This window comes from Ptychodera flava, unplaced genomic scaffold (assembly GCF_041260155.1).
Source record: "Ptychodera flava strain L36383 unplaced genomic scaffold, AS_Pfla_20210202 Scaffold_32__1_contigs__length_2955704_pilon, whole genome shotgun sequence".
Classification (NCBI taxonomy): domain Eukaryota; kingdom Metazoa; phylum Hemichordata; class Enteropneusta; family Ptychoderidae; genus Ptychodera; species Ptychodera flava.
Window position 1 is genome coordinate 2,206,117 of NW_027248354.1, and position 16,458 is coordinate 2,222,574.

Here is a 16,458-nt window from a genome sequence, read left to right on the forward strand (position 1 = left end):
ATAACTAATGTATTCGTTGGTGTCCAATGTAAGTAACAAGAAAACCTCCCTCGCCAAGCGTGTTGTCAATTTAGGTTAAAATTTTACAAAATTTCCCCTGGAGGCTTACTTATTCGATCCTCGACATGTTTTTGTGAGGTATATTCAGGCACTCTTTTTTGCCGATATATTTTATTGTTTGGTGTAGTTAAACGTTGATATGAAATTTTGCTAAAAATCTGCTTTTCAACTGATATCAAACATAAACTTAAATTTAGAAATGGTGGGAAAGCAGGTCAAGTCAAGTGGTGTAAGGAATATCACTGTGAGCTCAAATGTTGATCTTTAGTAATCCATGGAGAAACAGAGTAAAATAGCAAATTAGTAAGACTATATTCACTTGACATAAAAATGTTGCAATCTACATTTATGCTGCTACGTTTCACGCTATTTCGTTCATCACGTGCACTTCAAAGTAATACAGCGTGATAACCATTGACGGTAATCACGAATATTATGTACTTGATTTACTGTTGTCTCTTTTAAGAATCTTCACCATATCTTTTATCGCAATTATTCGCGTTTTACCAAATATGTGATATTATTGTTCGCAGTTTTGTACAGTATTTAATTCGACAGACAATCTCATATAGATCAAAACTGTGTCTCAAAAGCATACCCCTAATACCAGCCGCAAAAATGATTCATTACAAATTACAATCTCATATAGATCAAAACTGTGTCTCAAAAGCATACCCCTAATACCAGCCGCAAAAATGATTCATTACAAAGATTTTCTCATTCGATTGAAATTGTAACATAGATACATTATACAATTAAATGTATATGATAGCGATTTATGTAGTTTTGAAATGAAAGAGTGTTGATCATCAATTCGACATTATGTAATATGAAATCCATGCTTGGTTGGAAAACTTGTTATTTAAGGTTATAATTTTGACTATAGTATTTTGTGTTCGTCACTGAATTAATTCAATGTCGCTAATTTTTATAATGATGTTCAACTTTTCATAAACTTTCAAGTCGTTATTTTGTCTTTGCAGATTCACCAGAGATCGTCATGTTTGATAACGTCACATATGCGATTGAAGGGAGGGAGTTTATTATAGTTTGCCAAGTCAGTGGAAACCCAACACCAGATGTTCAATGGAAGTACAATGGTAATCAGGTCAGTCAGACTGAAACGTTGCAATATGAAATCATTCAGCGACACCAAAGTGGTGAATATACTTGTGAAGCCAATAACACATTTTGGAATAATGAAACAGCGATGGAAGACTTGGCATTCTATCTTAATGTACAGTGTAAGTATTCTTGTTAATAGGCTTCAACAAATGACAATATGGTCAGTTGACCAATGCATTTAGTCAGTGAAGAAATATCAGTGCTATTCTTATGTAAAGAAAGAAATGATGATCAAAAGAACTAAAACGTGTCATTATGTCTACGACTAGTGGTTTAGCGTCGGACGGTCAACGTTACATTTTGTACCACCATCTCCACCTTGCAAATTGTGACCAACATAGCCAAGCTACATGTCCCATCATGATGGCACAAAAATAAACCCAAGCGACGTTTTTATTATATAATCGAAATACGACCAACATCTCAAGACTTAACGCAACATGAAATACTGTTAAACAGCTATATTTTTTTACATAATTATTTTGTTAATATTTTCTTTTATTTCTCAAGATCCACCATCAATCAATGTCGCTCAATGGCACGTACGCAAAGAGTACGAAAGTGTCATATTTACATGTGATGTTATAGACGCCAACCCGATGAATACAATGTTCACTTGGTTGTCATTCGATGGACAAATGACCACAGGGGCAGAACTAAATTTGCCTAACGTGAAACGTGACAGGACTGGGGAGTATGTATGCTTCGGAAATAACACGTACCACAATGGGGAAAAGGGAACCGGCAGTAATACAACGTACTTCGATGTCCAATGTAAGTTGAGAGAGAGAGAGAGAGAGAGAGAGAGAGAGAGAGAGAGAGAGAGAGAGAGAGAGAGGAGAGAGAGAGAGAGAGAGAGAGAGAGAGAGGGAGGGAGAGGGGAGGGAGGGGAGGGAGGGAGAGACTGTGGATGCTTGTTGAGAATTCATAGTAGAAGACAATTTGATTTACGTATTTAATCCCCACTTGTCTTGCATGTTGCATTTAAATAACAAAAGTCTTCATGCTAGTATTTCTTCGGTTAAAGTGTCATAAAACACTTTTAAACATCAACATCAGCAAGATTGAAAATAAGATAAAACAAGGCTTAAATTGTTCCTACAGACGGACCCGAAGTTACGGTACATGAATCAAATATCAAGATTAAAGAAGGTGCAGGGTTGACCCTTACTTGTGAAGTTGATTCTAATCCACCCGTCGACAGTCATTGTTGGATAAAGAATGGTTTAACAATCTCGTCGACTTTGAGTTACTCTGTTGAGGTAGTGAATCGTAATGACACTGGTGTATACAATTGTACAGCTGAGACAACCTTCTATAACGATGATGTTAATATCGGACACGACACGACCCAAGTCGTCGTTGAGTGTGAGTATATTAGGTTAAATGGACTACAATGAAAGCATGACCTTGTGATTAGTTTGGATTAGTAATGTAGCATAACTATTCACTTTCATACGAGGGATGTACAACAGAGTATATTTGTTTTATGCCCTCCATATATCTATCTATATGTATCTATCTATCTATCTATCGATATTTATATATACACATATATACATACATTCACATATATGTATATATTAGGGTATATATATTATATCTATGTATATCATATAGGGGTTGCTGAAGAAATGATTTTTCAATTTCATCTCTACAACGTTTGATTCGCGCCGCGAGACTCAGTCGTCAAAAGCTTTAAGGCTAAACTGGTGTTAATATGTTAATATACATCTACATGGGTACACATCGCTGATTACGCAGGTAGTGGAATGTTGGTTGAGATTGATTTACGTAGTGGGATGTATTTTTAAGGAAGCAATATCTTTAGACAGAAGAAGTCTATGTCTGAAGTTTGCAGGATACATGAAACTAAAGTAACAGCACTTGAAGTAATTTCTTTGTCACACCCTTCAACAGACTTGTCAGTTGTTGACGTTCTCGGACCATCAGATGCAGTCGAAGAAGGCAAAGACCAAGTCACGGTAACGTGCACAGTGACTGACGGGGTACCTGATCCTAATTCTATTACACTGTTTCACGTCAATGAATCTGTGAACCTTGTCGATAATGTTGATGATAAGGACGGGGTCACGATTCACACCTTTGACCTCGGAGTAGTGCACCGCTGGATCAACGGAAGCTACTATTGTATAGCAAACACTACATTTGCAGACCAAAGTGTAGACAGTGGAATAAGTACAAAAATACCCATCATTGTTCATTGTGAGTATTCTATAAAACTAAGATCTGCAGATATTTTCAACAATCGAAGAACTAAGAATTCATTAACGTGCAATTAACACTTTCAATGGAGAGAGTGTGGACTTGTATTCTGACAACTGTGTCGATCAGACTATATTTGAAGGGCCATTCATTGTAACTCGTGACGATCAAAGCTTTTTTCACTTATTTTGGTTTTTATGTCAATAAGAAGTCAAAACCACAATGGAATACAAACTATTCAGCTTGTTAATCATATATATGTAGCAATAATCGATGGAAAGTTTGAAATGTCTATTAATTGAAATGTTCGTATATCCTAATTATATTCTCACTGACAGACAAACCAAGCATTTCAGACGAGGATAAAGAGATAATGGATGTGATAATAGGGTCCTCTGTGAGTCTTAACTGTACCGTTGATGCCTACCCAGATGCCAACATAACGTGGAAGAAAGATGGCGAAAACTTGGATTTTGGAGAAGACAGTAGTATTTATAACATCACCTTTGTCGTCGAAAACGATGGAGGGAAGTATATCTGCATTGCTGAAAACTATCTTGGAACAGATCAACGTGAAATACAGCTCAATGTAATTTTATCAGGTAAGGAAATTGCAAATATGCACAAATGAATATTGCTTTTGGATTCGTATTGAAATAAAGTATTTACCGCGGATATGAAACAAGTTTGGTGTCACCAATCGGGTTTGAACTACCTACCTACGATATCCAGTCACCCAGGAGAGAAGTAACAAAACCGCTAGGGGAACCACACGCCAAAAAGAGTGGCTCAATAATCGGGCTAAGTTGTTCCGGAAAGTTGTTACACTTTTCTGACTGCTTCCCCTCCGGACGTTCTAGAGTTCAGAAGCACACTCGCAAACTCACTATTACACATTGCACACTATACATCGCTTAGACTGAGCGAATGACAGGTCAATCGATTATAGATGGAAGCAGTCAGTTAAGCTAGATATTTTATAGACACTTTCAATTATTTAGGGATATTTATTTATTTTTCAGTTATAGAAGTCCCAAACCCCAATAAAGTATTTATTTTCTGAAAGCCCTGATATTTGGAGATCCGACCTTGAACAGTACATAATCATTATTTGCATTATAGTCACGTGACAAGTGTTTTGCTTAGCCTTCCAAAAATAGTTTTACTTCCCTTTAGTGAAGGCACTGCACGATTTCTGGTTGAAATTTGTGTATTGACAAGCTTTGGTAATACTCTTCAAACCAGTGTCTTGGATTCCCTTTTTCCTTTTCAAGGAATTGTAATTGTCGCCCCATAATTTGAATGGAGGCAAGGAGATAAAATCGTAGACACGGATTTGAAGGGTCTTGCTAAGGCTTGAAAATGCACATATTTCAATCAGAAAACGTGCAGCGTGTTCGCTAAGGGAAGAAAAAAACAATTTTTTGAAAACGTCTGCTACGTGACTATTATGCAAATAATGACTCTGTAGTGTGTTCGGTCCGATTTCCCAATATCAGGACTGTCTGAAAACATATACTTTATTGGGGTTTGGGACTTCTATAACTGAGAAAGAAATACAAATCTGAAAGTATCCATAAGGTATCTAGCTACCTTCATGAAGATGTCGATTAATGAAATGATCATAGATTTTTTTTGAATTTACTCATTATCATGGTAAATATATAAATTTGCATTCACTATTTAATCAATAGTAAACACATTTGTGCCCTTTGTTGGAATATTGGTGTGGATCGTGATAGATTGGTTGACAAGACCTACTATTAATTGACAAGACAATTGGTTGACAACACCTACACCTTGATAATATTTTTTGCACATTTGCATGGTAAAAAAGTTCATAATGTATTACATTTGTCATTTTGCCTTTTTCAATCATGTAATTTTCCATTCAAAATAACCGCCAGTAGTTGAATGATGTTCTAGTTTAAAATGCACGATGCTTTGTTGTAGTCAGGGTAATCTCACTTTCAAGTTTTATTTAAGCGGCGTTATAAAAATATTTTGTTATCGTAAAATGTATATTGATAACAAAAAAAGTATACAGCGCTTGTCAGAAAAGTGTATCAAGAATGTTCTAAATCATATGTTATTTTTAATTGTATTTTATTTCATCATATACAAGTGTCTTACTCTTCTTCGAAAAGTGTTAAAAATGAAAAGGCAATTTTCATACTTCTTGTACACTGCAATTGCATGAAAAACAGCTTCTACTTTCGAAGTTACTGTCTTTGTAGGAAATGGTTTTGATTTTGAGTGTCTGTTATACTTAATACGGGTGTCAGGTATTTATGTACATGGTCTTTTTTCTGCTCTTTTGAGGTGGATCCTCAGTCGCCGTACCGGTTGTTTCAACGCTCTTTGTCATCATGGTGTTAGCTGTGTTGGCTGTTGTTTTTGTAGCCGTCTGGAGAAAAAGAAAACGGAAATTATTGCGGGAAAGAAGGGTAAGCAGCATATTGAAGGAAATCAAAAGTAATTGACCCGATAATGAAATCTTATGATGGTGAAATCGTACCTAAATTCTGACACTTCGGTGGTGTTATTAGGTTTGAATATTCAGGCGTATTGTTGACGGTGAAGGTACATACACATAATCTGTGGGTGGAATACCTCATCGCAGTTATGTCAATTCTTTCTTGTTTTATCAAATTCATATGTTATAATGCAGTTGCAGGAAGAGGCAGATCATCCATATCAAGAGATTGACCTGAAAGATATACCACAGGTAAGATTTATCACATTTGTTTATCACTTTAGGGCACGCATGTCATATCTTGTATGAGAAGTCCACAAACATCCTGTCGGAAATATAGTGTGCGGATAGGAACACTGGAATGGTTTTGAAAATTGCATATTGTAAGCCTACTCAAGTCTGCGCAGTAATAATCTCAAAAAACAGGATGGTTGGACAGTCTCATATACATTACGTTTACTTTTTTGTACGTGGCACACAAGCTGTGTAAATAACATTGTAGATAAAAAGAACTATCTCATTTGATTGTCTGGATAGAACACACAAGGGAATTGCTAAGTTACTTACCGAGTTGATAGTAGAGACCGAAGGTAATTAGGATAGCACTCTGGCTAACCATAAGACGTACTGATGCCAATCTATTTTTATAGACACACAAAGATAAACAGTAGAGTGGAGTGTTACATGGTTAAATATATATATATATATATATATATATATATATATATATATATATATATATATATATAATTGTGTCTAATTTAACAATAACTAAGCCAAAGTGATACATTACCGAAAGACATAATATTAATTAAGCAGTAAATCACACCAAGCGATGGTATATCACGAGATTTTGACCAGTCCATGACATATAAGCACGAGCGATAGCGAGAGCATAGATGAAGTGAACTAGTCAAAATCGAGTTTGAATATCCAGGTGTGATGTCTCCGGTGACAGTACGTACATATAATAAGTAGGTAGTATACATCATCGAAATATGCACCGTTTCCTGTTTAATCTAATTTATATGTTTCAAATGCAGTTGGAGGGAGAGAATGATCCTCAATATCAAGAGCTTGACTTACGGGATATCCCTCAGGTAAGTGTTTTTTGTTTCTCACCTTAGGGCACGTATATCTTTTATGAGAAGGTCAACAAACATCCTTTCGGGAATATAGCGTGCGGATAGGAATACCAGTGAGTAAGACTGGTTTTGAAAATTGCATATTGTAAGCCTATTCAAGTCTGCGCAGTAACAATCCATTATATATATTGCCACCTGTGTGACGTAGAACAGGACAGATAAGAAATCCGAATTACCCCTGTTGTACGTCATCAACCGGAACTTTTTTTCCTGTAGGGTACTGTTCATACATACAGGTCGCGACGTGACATAGACCAATTTGTCGTGATCGATGCCGTGCTAGCTCCAATGATAAGTATAAAAAAGGTGCCTCGATAAATCCAGACATGAAAACATCATGTTTAACGAAATTTCGAGTCTCTAAAACTATAGCTTTTCCCGAAAATCGAATGGGGATACCGTCGATTGCTTTATTTTGGCTCAGTAACGTCGCGGCGCCAGTCGAGCCGTAAGGCTCAATGCGGACATCGTACCGAGCGATCCCGGTTGGCGATAAACCCGAAACCCACACCTGAACGCAAGTTCAACTGAATAAATGAGTAAAGTATAATCTTCGGGAAAGCGACATAGGAGGCACAAGCATAAAGTCATTCGACTAACAACGATAAATTTCCTTCATCACACAAAAAATTCCGTAATTCTCGCCCGGAATCAAACCTGTAGCGGCGTATTGCGCAAGGCTGTATCGAAAATATCAGCTGTTGAGCTGTGCAGCGCTGTGGAATCCGATGTACTGCTAAAGTGGACTCAGACAACACTCAAAACAGAGTTTCCGTCAAATAAAACAAGGATGTATCCACGGGGTGAGATATATGTCACTGCAAACATCAAAGTGAGGCTTCCCTATGGTCTGATCATATCTGTTAGACATGCAAATTGCCTTTGTTACGAACGTTAAAGAAAATCAATACCCTTTCTTTTGCAAACAAAGAGCAACTTATTCTCTTAGTTTCCTTGAAAACATTGTGTATGGCTGTCAAAAATCTATGTCGACAACATTGCAAAATTACTATCTCCTCCGCGGAAAAGGGGTTGATCTTCTCATTATTCAGGGTGAGAAATCAGAAAATTATGATTATCAGAACTATGTTGCCAGAATTTTGAAATATGGACTGAGTTGTTCTGTGTACAGAAGAAATTTGCTTCAGTTTAGTGAGTGATCTCCGTGTGTACAGATCATGGAGAATTGTGGGTAGCCTCACTTACTGTGTAGCACTCCATGTATCTAAATTTCAGCTAAATGGGATTTATGAATGAAAGTATCTCCTGGGTGACGGCCGCTTTACTCATTAAATGATAGTAATCCGCGCAAGTAAAACACAAATCGCGACGAAAGTCATGCACTTTGCTACAATAATTTTGATCCATCTACGTCAAAAGAAAAATAAGAAGACTGTTCATGTTTTCCTCTGTTTGACGTCATCGTATACTCGAGTTTTTCGCGGAGCCGTACAACTTCGAGCTGAATATATATATATATATATATATATATATATATATATATATTTATATATATATAACTTAGACCTATTTATCATAATAGTATGACGTCACACTATAGGTATATGACAATGGTGAATCCATATTCCATAGGTGGTGAATATGGGATCCGGACTACTTTCAAAAGTGAACAAATAAAATTAGCTGTCAAGGACACGCTGAAAACTGCTATCAATTACCCGGGGCGCAAAAGATTGAAGGTAATTAAGTTTATGGAAATACGGGGTATTAATATACAGGTGTAAAATATAAAATACGGCTGCTTCTATAATTTTCATTTAGTTTATGTGCGGGCGGGTAAAAATTGCAGTCTGATGTCTCTTTTTGGACGCCCGAGTAGACAACACAAAATGTCGGCAACGGAGCGTCGTCACGTAAAGTCAGTGGTGAAGAGATTGACAGATTCATCGCAAATCAACGCCGTAAAAACACAGTTAAAGCCACAAACACATCGGTAAAGCAGTTTGTAAGCATTTTTGCAGGCTACCGAGTGCGGTCAAGTCGAATTTTAATTGTCGCCAGCAGAAAATCTGGATCAACACCTTGCCAAGTTTTCATCGAAGCCCGACAGAGTGATGGCAGTAAGTACGAACCCGATACTTTAACCAGCTACTTAGGAGGCATCGATCGTTACCTTTCAGAGAAAGGCTACCGTTACTCCATCTGTGAGGATACAGTTTTTAAGATCTCTGAAGATGCACTCAGAGCGAAGCGTTGCGATCTTAAGTCGAAGGGCAAAGGAAATAAATCTCGAACCGCCGAGCCACTGACAGACGATGACATTAAACTTATGCGAGAAAAGAAAATACGGTCCATAGATAATGGCGGCCAAGTAAAATTCTAATATTTCCTGAAATGGACATATTCGGTTTTAGGCGTAATTTCGTTTTTTGGAGTTAGTTTTAATTCAGATATTGCATGTTTTTGTTCTCACCATTCACAATTCGACGCGATTTTCGAATTTAGTTTTCTCGTTATAATCTTGAATCTCAAATTCGTTTTTTAAATTCAGAAATCAAAATCGGAAAAACAGAAACGAACAACGTTAAATTTTACACGGGTGCTAGGGAGTCTCGAGAGATATTAGAAACAGTGTAGCGAAGATCGGAGAACAGCTATCCTAATTATTGTATTATACATGGCCTATCTGTCCTCCGCCAATGGCAACACTCTTCATTATCACATGAACTGGCCCGAATCGCCACCTGTGTGACACAGAACAGTACGGATAAGAAATCCGAATTACCCCTGTTCTAAGTCAACAACTGGAACTTTTTTCTGCCCTTCGCCGTGACGCTTTCGTGCACAGACCGATCTGTCGCGATTGATGCCGTGATCTGGTGTCATTTTTACGAAGCGATAATGCGATAAATTCAGACATGGAAACATGAAAGTCATGCCCAACGAAAGTTCGAGTCGCTAAAGCTTGTGTAGCTATTCTAAAGAATAGAATGGAGGTGCCGTCGCGGCTAGCGCTCCAGCTCGGACGGACGGCTCAACGTCACCGTGACATGTTAAACCTGGCGTAGCGATAAACCCGAAACTTCGAAAGCTGCACCTCAACTCAAGTTCAACTGGATAAATAAGTACCGTGATCTTTGGAAAATGACATCGAAGGCAAAAACATCAAATCATTCGACGAACAACAATAAATCTTCTTCATCACATAAAAATTCCGTAAATTCTCGATCGGAATCGAACCTGCATGTTGCACTGTAGCGGAGACTTCAGCTGTCAGTTACAGTTCTAGCCTCAACTCTTTATTGCACACTTAGTATGCATCATCGAAAGTTGACTCGTACAACAGAACAGTGTTTCCGTCAAGTGACAACATTTGAAGGTATCTACGGGCGACATGTGTGTCACTGCAAACATCAAAGTTTGTAGGACATAAACATTGACGACTGGGATCGGGATTGGCGAGTTGACATCGGCGGAGACCGGTACAGGTGGTGACGGTCCGTTGTGGCCACGTAGATTTGGGTCACAGTAAACAGTGGGTGCCATCGAACAGGATTTTTCGGGCTCGCTAAGATCGTAAGTGCGTGATATTTTTAAAGTAACGCCACATCCTAGAATACGAACTACCGTTTCGATCTTGTTGTTGCCTTCCCTTCATAAATAGATCTGAAAATATGTCTGATTATCTGAGGTACGCGCCCGAAGAATGCGCCAAAAATGCAAGTGAATGATGAAATTCCTGACTTGCACGAGTATGAGTCGTTGTCGAAATTCAGAAATATACTGGCCCCCTATTGGGCATTTCAAAAACATGGTGATCCCCTCCCCAATCACCAAAGTGAAAAAAAGGTGACTCCCCAATGGCTCCACCGCCCGCCAGGCCTAAGAAACTTACCAGTCCCTTACGTAGTGCACTTGGCATATGATTTTATACGATTTAATAAAATACTCATCGTAATGCCATCAGTCAGTGACGATACCACTCTACAATACTCAGAGTCGTGAAAAATTTCTCGACTAAAACTTATTCATTTGAAGGCTGATTAACTTAATTCTCTTGACAAACACATCTAGAGGACGGGAGAATTGACCGAGGATATTTAACAAAAAGTTTGAGGGTATGCCGGGACAGTATAGAGAAATCCTGAGATGGTAAGGAGAACTTGAAATTGTATCGACGTCTGTCTCAGAATGCACAAAAAGCACCATTTTTGTCCAACAATTACAAGATTTCGAGAGAAGCAGCCGGGTCAACTCCCTCCCATATCCACCCTGCTCACACACTATGTATACCCTTTTCACCTACAAAGAACGAGAGATGCCGGATAATCAAAACCCAATATCTGCTCATTCCACGTTTATCATATACATTTGTAATAGACCATAGAAACAGAAAGAAGCTCGCCCATGCTGTCTAGTGTGCACGTTTGAATACAAGAGATAGGAAATAAGTCACCCCAAGATTAGGGACAATTGTTTCAACTTTTTGGCTTTTTTAGTATTATAATTTCAAATTTAAGGAGGGAATGGAGCCAGGAAATAGCGCACTATCGCTGAGAGTCCCCGTTCAGTTGGATGTCGGGCTGCCAATTAGTCAGATCAATCTACGAGATTTTGGTAGAAATAGACAGCTGATCTCGGCGTGAGAAGTGCCTTTTAGCGTCGACTACCTTTAGAAAGCTCCATAGACGCTCAAAGTTGTCCCCGTTCATACCTTGGCCTTGTAAACCACACCTTTGACTTGACAGGTACCCTTCAAGAGGCATGTAGACTTTTCCCGGCAATTATCATCATCTGGTCTACTATATATATATATATATATATATATATATATATATATATATATATATATATATATATATATATATATATATATATATATCGCTATATTTGCGCCATCAATATAATTGCAGATAAAGTTGCAAATATTTCACAAGCACTCTCGACAGCATGTAATCTTGTGACATCACTGCCAAGCCTGGTACAACAATATCTTGAAAGTTTGTATTCAAGTAATAGACCCAAGTTAAAGCAATCTATGATGAACTTTGCCAACCAATCGTACATATCCAGAAAATCTAACTTACCTTCTACAGGCTTCTGTCCACCCGAACCTTGAGCAAAATGCTTCTCTGTCGAATACGAAGTCTGACACCAATACAGAGTATGCGATGCCTGGCGAGATTGTCCTTGAGTTTCCAAAAGAATACGTCCGTCAGAAAGATTTTATTGGCGAAGGCACGTTTGGCAGGGTTTTCAAGGCTGAGGCATGGGAACTTTGCGACAGAGACGGTGTGACTGTGGTGGCATTGAAGACTACCAAGGGTAAGGAGAGAGAGAGAGAGAGAGAGAGAGAGGAGAGGAGAGAGAGAGGAGAGAGAGAGAGAGGAGAGAGAGAGAGAGAGAGAGAGAGAGAGAGAGAGAGAGAGAGAGAGAGAGAGATGTGTATTTTTGTCATTGGTTTTATGTCTCGAACTAAAAATAACTAATAATAAAATCTAGACATTTGATTTTATGAATTCTATTTTCATCTTTGTGCTTAGATAATGCTCCTGAAGATGACAAACAGAAGTTGACGGGTGAATTGGAGTTACTTAAAACGATCGGTCGGCACAAGAACATCCTCTCCCTGGTCGGATACTGTACCAAGACAGGTTAGTATAACATCAAGTATTTTAAAGAGAATTGATCTCGTCTATTGTTTGCTCATAATTCCACTGATAATGGTTTGTATTTTACAGAACCAACGTATTTGCTGTTAGATTATATGGCACTCGGCAACTTGCAGAAGTACTTGAGAGATTTTCGGAAATCAAACGCTGACAACTACACAAACGCTGAAGGAAAATCGCCGAGTCTGAGTAGCAGCGATCTTATAAGTTTTGCCGGGCAAATTGCGAGTGCTATGGTTTACCTGTCATCGGAGAAGGTAGGCTATGGACATGTAACTTAATAATCGATTTCAAAAGAGTGAAGAATTCGTTTTAAGACATTTAAAGCGTTGCATTTTGTAAAAGCGTTTTGACGGCAGGTTACAAATATTACGCTAACTAGTAGAAGAATGCAAAGTAACCAAAACACAACAGCCGGGTAGAAATTTGATGTAATACATTGATAACATTCTTATAAAGTTGAATACTGTATTGCATGGAGGCAGGTTAAGAAAATGAAATCTTATAAGTTGATACACAAGTTCGGGAAAAAATTATCAGGGGAAAATATGAGAATAAGGCAGGAAAGTGGAGCAAAATTGTTTCGACTCCCAATATCGATGAGATTTTCATGTTCACGGCATCATGCTTGTCCGTTCAATTACAAATAGCTTGAGCTCCTTGGTAACAAGCTTTAGGTGAAGGACCTCGACTTCCATTATTTCCAAGTAAAAACAACATTCAATGTTCTTGTAAATATATAACATCAATGTTATCTGAACAACATACAGGTAATTCATGGTGATCTCGCTGCGAGGAATGTTATGTTAAATGACGACAGAATTTGCAAAGTGACAAACTTTGGACGAGATTTGGACAATTTAAGAGGCAACGCGGACGACAACGAAGTAAGTGCACCTTAAAGACATTCATTGATTACAGAACGCACTAAGTACTATATTTAATTTGCTGTTTTGATTGTCAAAAACAGTAATAGTAAGGGGCCTTACGTTTGAACACTTTCCCTCATAAAGTATGCGTTCTGCATTTTGTGTTTCAGACGCAATTGCCTGTACGATGGATGGCACCGGAAGTACTGTGGTCGTCCGAATTTTCAATAGAGGGTGATGTTTGGTCATTTGGTGTGGTCGTGTGGGAGATAGTCACGCTAGGTAGGTGCACAGACAAAAATGGTTGATTGCATCATAGATTGCCAGCGTATATTAACGGATATGTCTGAATATTTTATGTTATCCGGTTAAACATATTTGGTATTATGTCACGTATAAGATATCGTACGGCATCAGAACTCTATGTTTACCTTCTTCACGCTACTCGCATTTCAGGAAACACACCATACCCAGGAATGTCAGCCAAAGAGGTGATCGAATATCTGAAGAAAGGGAGTAGAATGGTCAGACCTAAGTACTGCAATGAGGATCTGTGAGTTTAGATTTTTCTTCAAAATTGAGTCCCATATACTTTGACATGGAGCAAAAGATTAAGGAATGGACTTAGTTCATTTAACACTAAATTAAAAAAAATATTATCAACGTTTTCAAATAAAACAACACTGATTGTACAAAGGTAGTGAATATTTTAGCATATCAATCATTCAAGTATCCCGCTATCATTCCATCTTGTGTAGGTACCTGCTTATGATGAAATGTTGGTCACAAAAGCCAACGCGGAGGCCAAAGTTCAATGACCTCGTTCACGAGCTAGAAGAGATGGAGGGCGACACAGAGGTATTTGCATACTAGTGATGATCTTGTAATATTTTAAATCTTAGACACGTTCTGAGCAGCAGTACCTAATTTCGACAAGTAGTTTGCTGAAAAGAGCGAAACTTGGAAAACTGGCTCGTCTGTTTGAAAACTCTCTTTCGTTCGTTATACAGACTTGTAGAAAAAGGCTTTGGAATTCTGCGTTTACATTAATTATGTACTTCATCCTCAATTTGTTTCGTACATCTTTCATGGCTCATGACTATTTGACAGAATGCAGTGTGAGTGAATGGAATTGAATAGTATTGTGTATTTTCATGTATATACGCGGGTGTGCGGCTATAGGGTGTATTTATACGTACAATCTGGGAGAAAATTGGAGTAGAAGAGACATCATCAGTACAACATAAATACTATAAGTCGTCGTACTTTATTGACTGAGTAACATACAAGTTACACGGTACAGTTCTATACCTAAGCTAGTCGAATAATAGGCGTCAGGTCCTGGTCGTCTGTCGTCTCCAAACGGCTTTCAGGCGTCTCGGAGACTAAAATGCCAACAAGTCGCTCCATGTTGTTAGTATATGATTCTCAGGAGTCAAACTGAAGAGGGACATTTTGAACAATTGGCGTATTTGTTTTTATCATTACATAAATATTGGTGATATCGCTTTACTTTCACAAACCAGACCAGCACCATATATACAGGGAAGAGAGACATTTTAAATGTTTCTCCTCTGTATTAAAATAAGCATAATGCCATGAATAAAACAAATGTAAAGAGAGAAGTCGTAACACAACAAACAGTAAGCAATTTCTTTTAACAGAGGAACTTTTCCCTCTAATAATAGGCGATACAATAACAAAGAGAAGGACAAGTTTTCAATCAAAGAGAGATACTTGTGATAAACGGCGCTGGTGTGGTTTATTAAAGAAAGGCGATATCGTCAACATTTATTAAAAACGAATACGCTGATTGCTCAAAATGTCCCTCTTCAGTTCGACTCAAGAGAATCATATAAAAATGACATAGAGCGACTTTTGCTGTTCAGGTAGAACACTGAGTTTGTATAATGTATGCCAAATAATCAGACCATTACCAACGAGTAATAATTTATTTTGATTTCACGAGTAATAATTTATTTGATTTCGCTATTTTAATGTTTGTAGGATTATGTTGACATGAAAGGCGGGATTGATGACGCACAAGAAGATGTTGAAACAACAGTTGAAACAAACAGTTCGGAGGTTTCGGATACAATGCTTCAGTCACAATGACTGTTTCCTCTAAACCTTATCTGCTATCGTCTTTTACTCAGCATGGATATTATGAAAGGATTGTGTATCAACAAAATATTATTCTTGTATTTCTATAATTATATTTTGGACCTACCTACCACATAATAATGCTTAAGTTTCCTAGCAACCTGCAATCCCAGACAGAAGTAAAGAGATTTTTAGCTCTACAGTCTTATTGTGAGGTCGGGATATACCATTCTATCATGAAACACACATTAAAGTGACAATAGAATGATAGCAATCGGAATGCACATTCTATTTCATTTTGTTTAGATACCCAGGAGATACATTTCTTGAGGATTGCGTAATTAAGAGTGCTCACAGTTCTTTTGCGAAAAATAAAATAAAATGGAATAAAATAAAATAAAATTTTGAAGTAAACATAGCTGGCTTGTACCAAGACAGTATATATTTTTGCTGCTTTGTTGTTCGTTTTATTTTATTTTTAATCATTGTTATCGTATTAACAGTTCTTACGACATGTATATTGAACTATCCGGAAATGTAGAAAATAATGGCAAGACAGTATATACTCACATACACATGTTTTTTCTTAACATTAGATTAAGAAAAGCACTATATGGAATTCACGTCCACCAAATAAATTAAGATTTAATCGCATATATATATATATATATATATATATATATATATATATATATATATATATATATATATATATATATATATATATATATATATTATCCAATTAGTGTATTCACAGCAAAGTTGTTAGCTTAACTTAGCTTTACATTTCTCTCTTTTCCGTTTGCTTTCTTTGGCGATAT

At 37.4% G+C, this 16,458-nt stretch overlaps 1 protein-coding gene across 1 annotated transcript; it reads left to right on the plus strand.

Moving 5' to 3' along the window:
• The first annotated feature begins 334 nt into the window (after positions 1–334).
• LOC139127460 (fibroblast growth factor receptor 4-like) lies at positions 335–15,969 on the plus strand. Its single transcript, XM_070693382.1, has 17 exons — positions 335–347; positions 1,044–1,304; positions 1,696–1,959; positions 2,290–2,553; positions 3,106–3,411; positions 3,750–4,013; positions 5,734–5,858; positions 6,083–6,139; positions 6,931–6,987; positions 12,090–12,318; positions 12,537–12,647; positions 12,735–12,922; positions 13,436–13,552; positions 13,705–13,816; positions 13,991–14,087; positions 14,293–14,392; positions 15,542–15,969. The coding sequence occupies exons 1-17, from the start codon at positions 335–337 to the stop codon at positions 15,647–15,649; spliced, it is 2,673 nt and encodes an 890-aa protein (XP_070549483.1). The 3' UTR covers positions 15,650–15,969.
• The last annotated feature ends 489 nt before the right edge of the window (positions 15,970–16,458 follow it).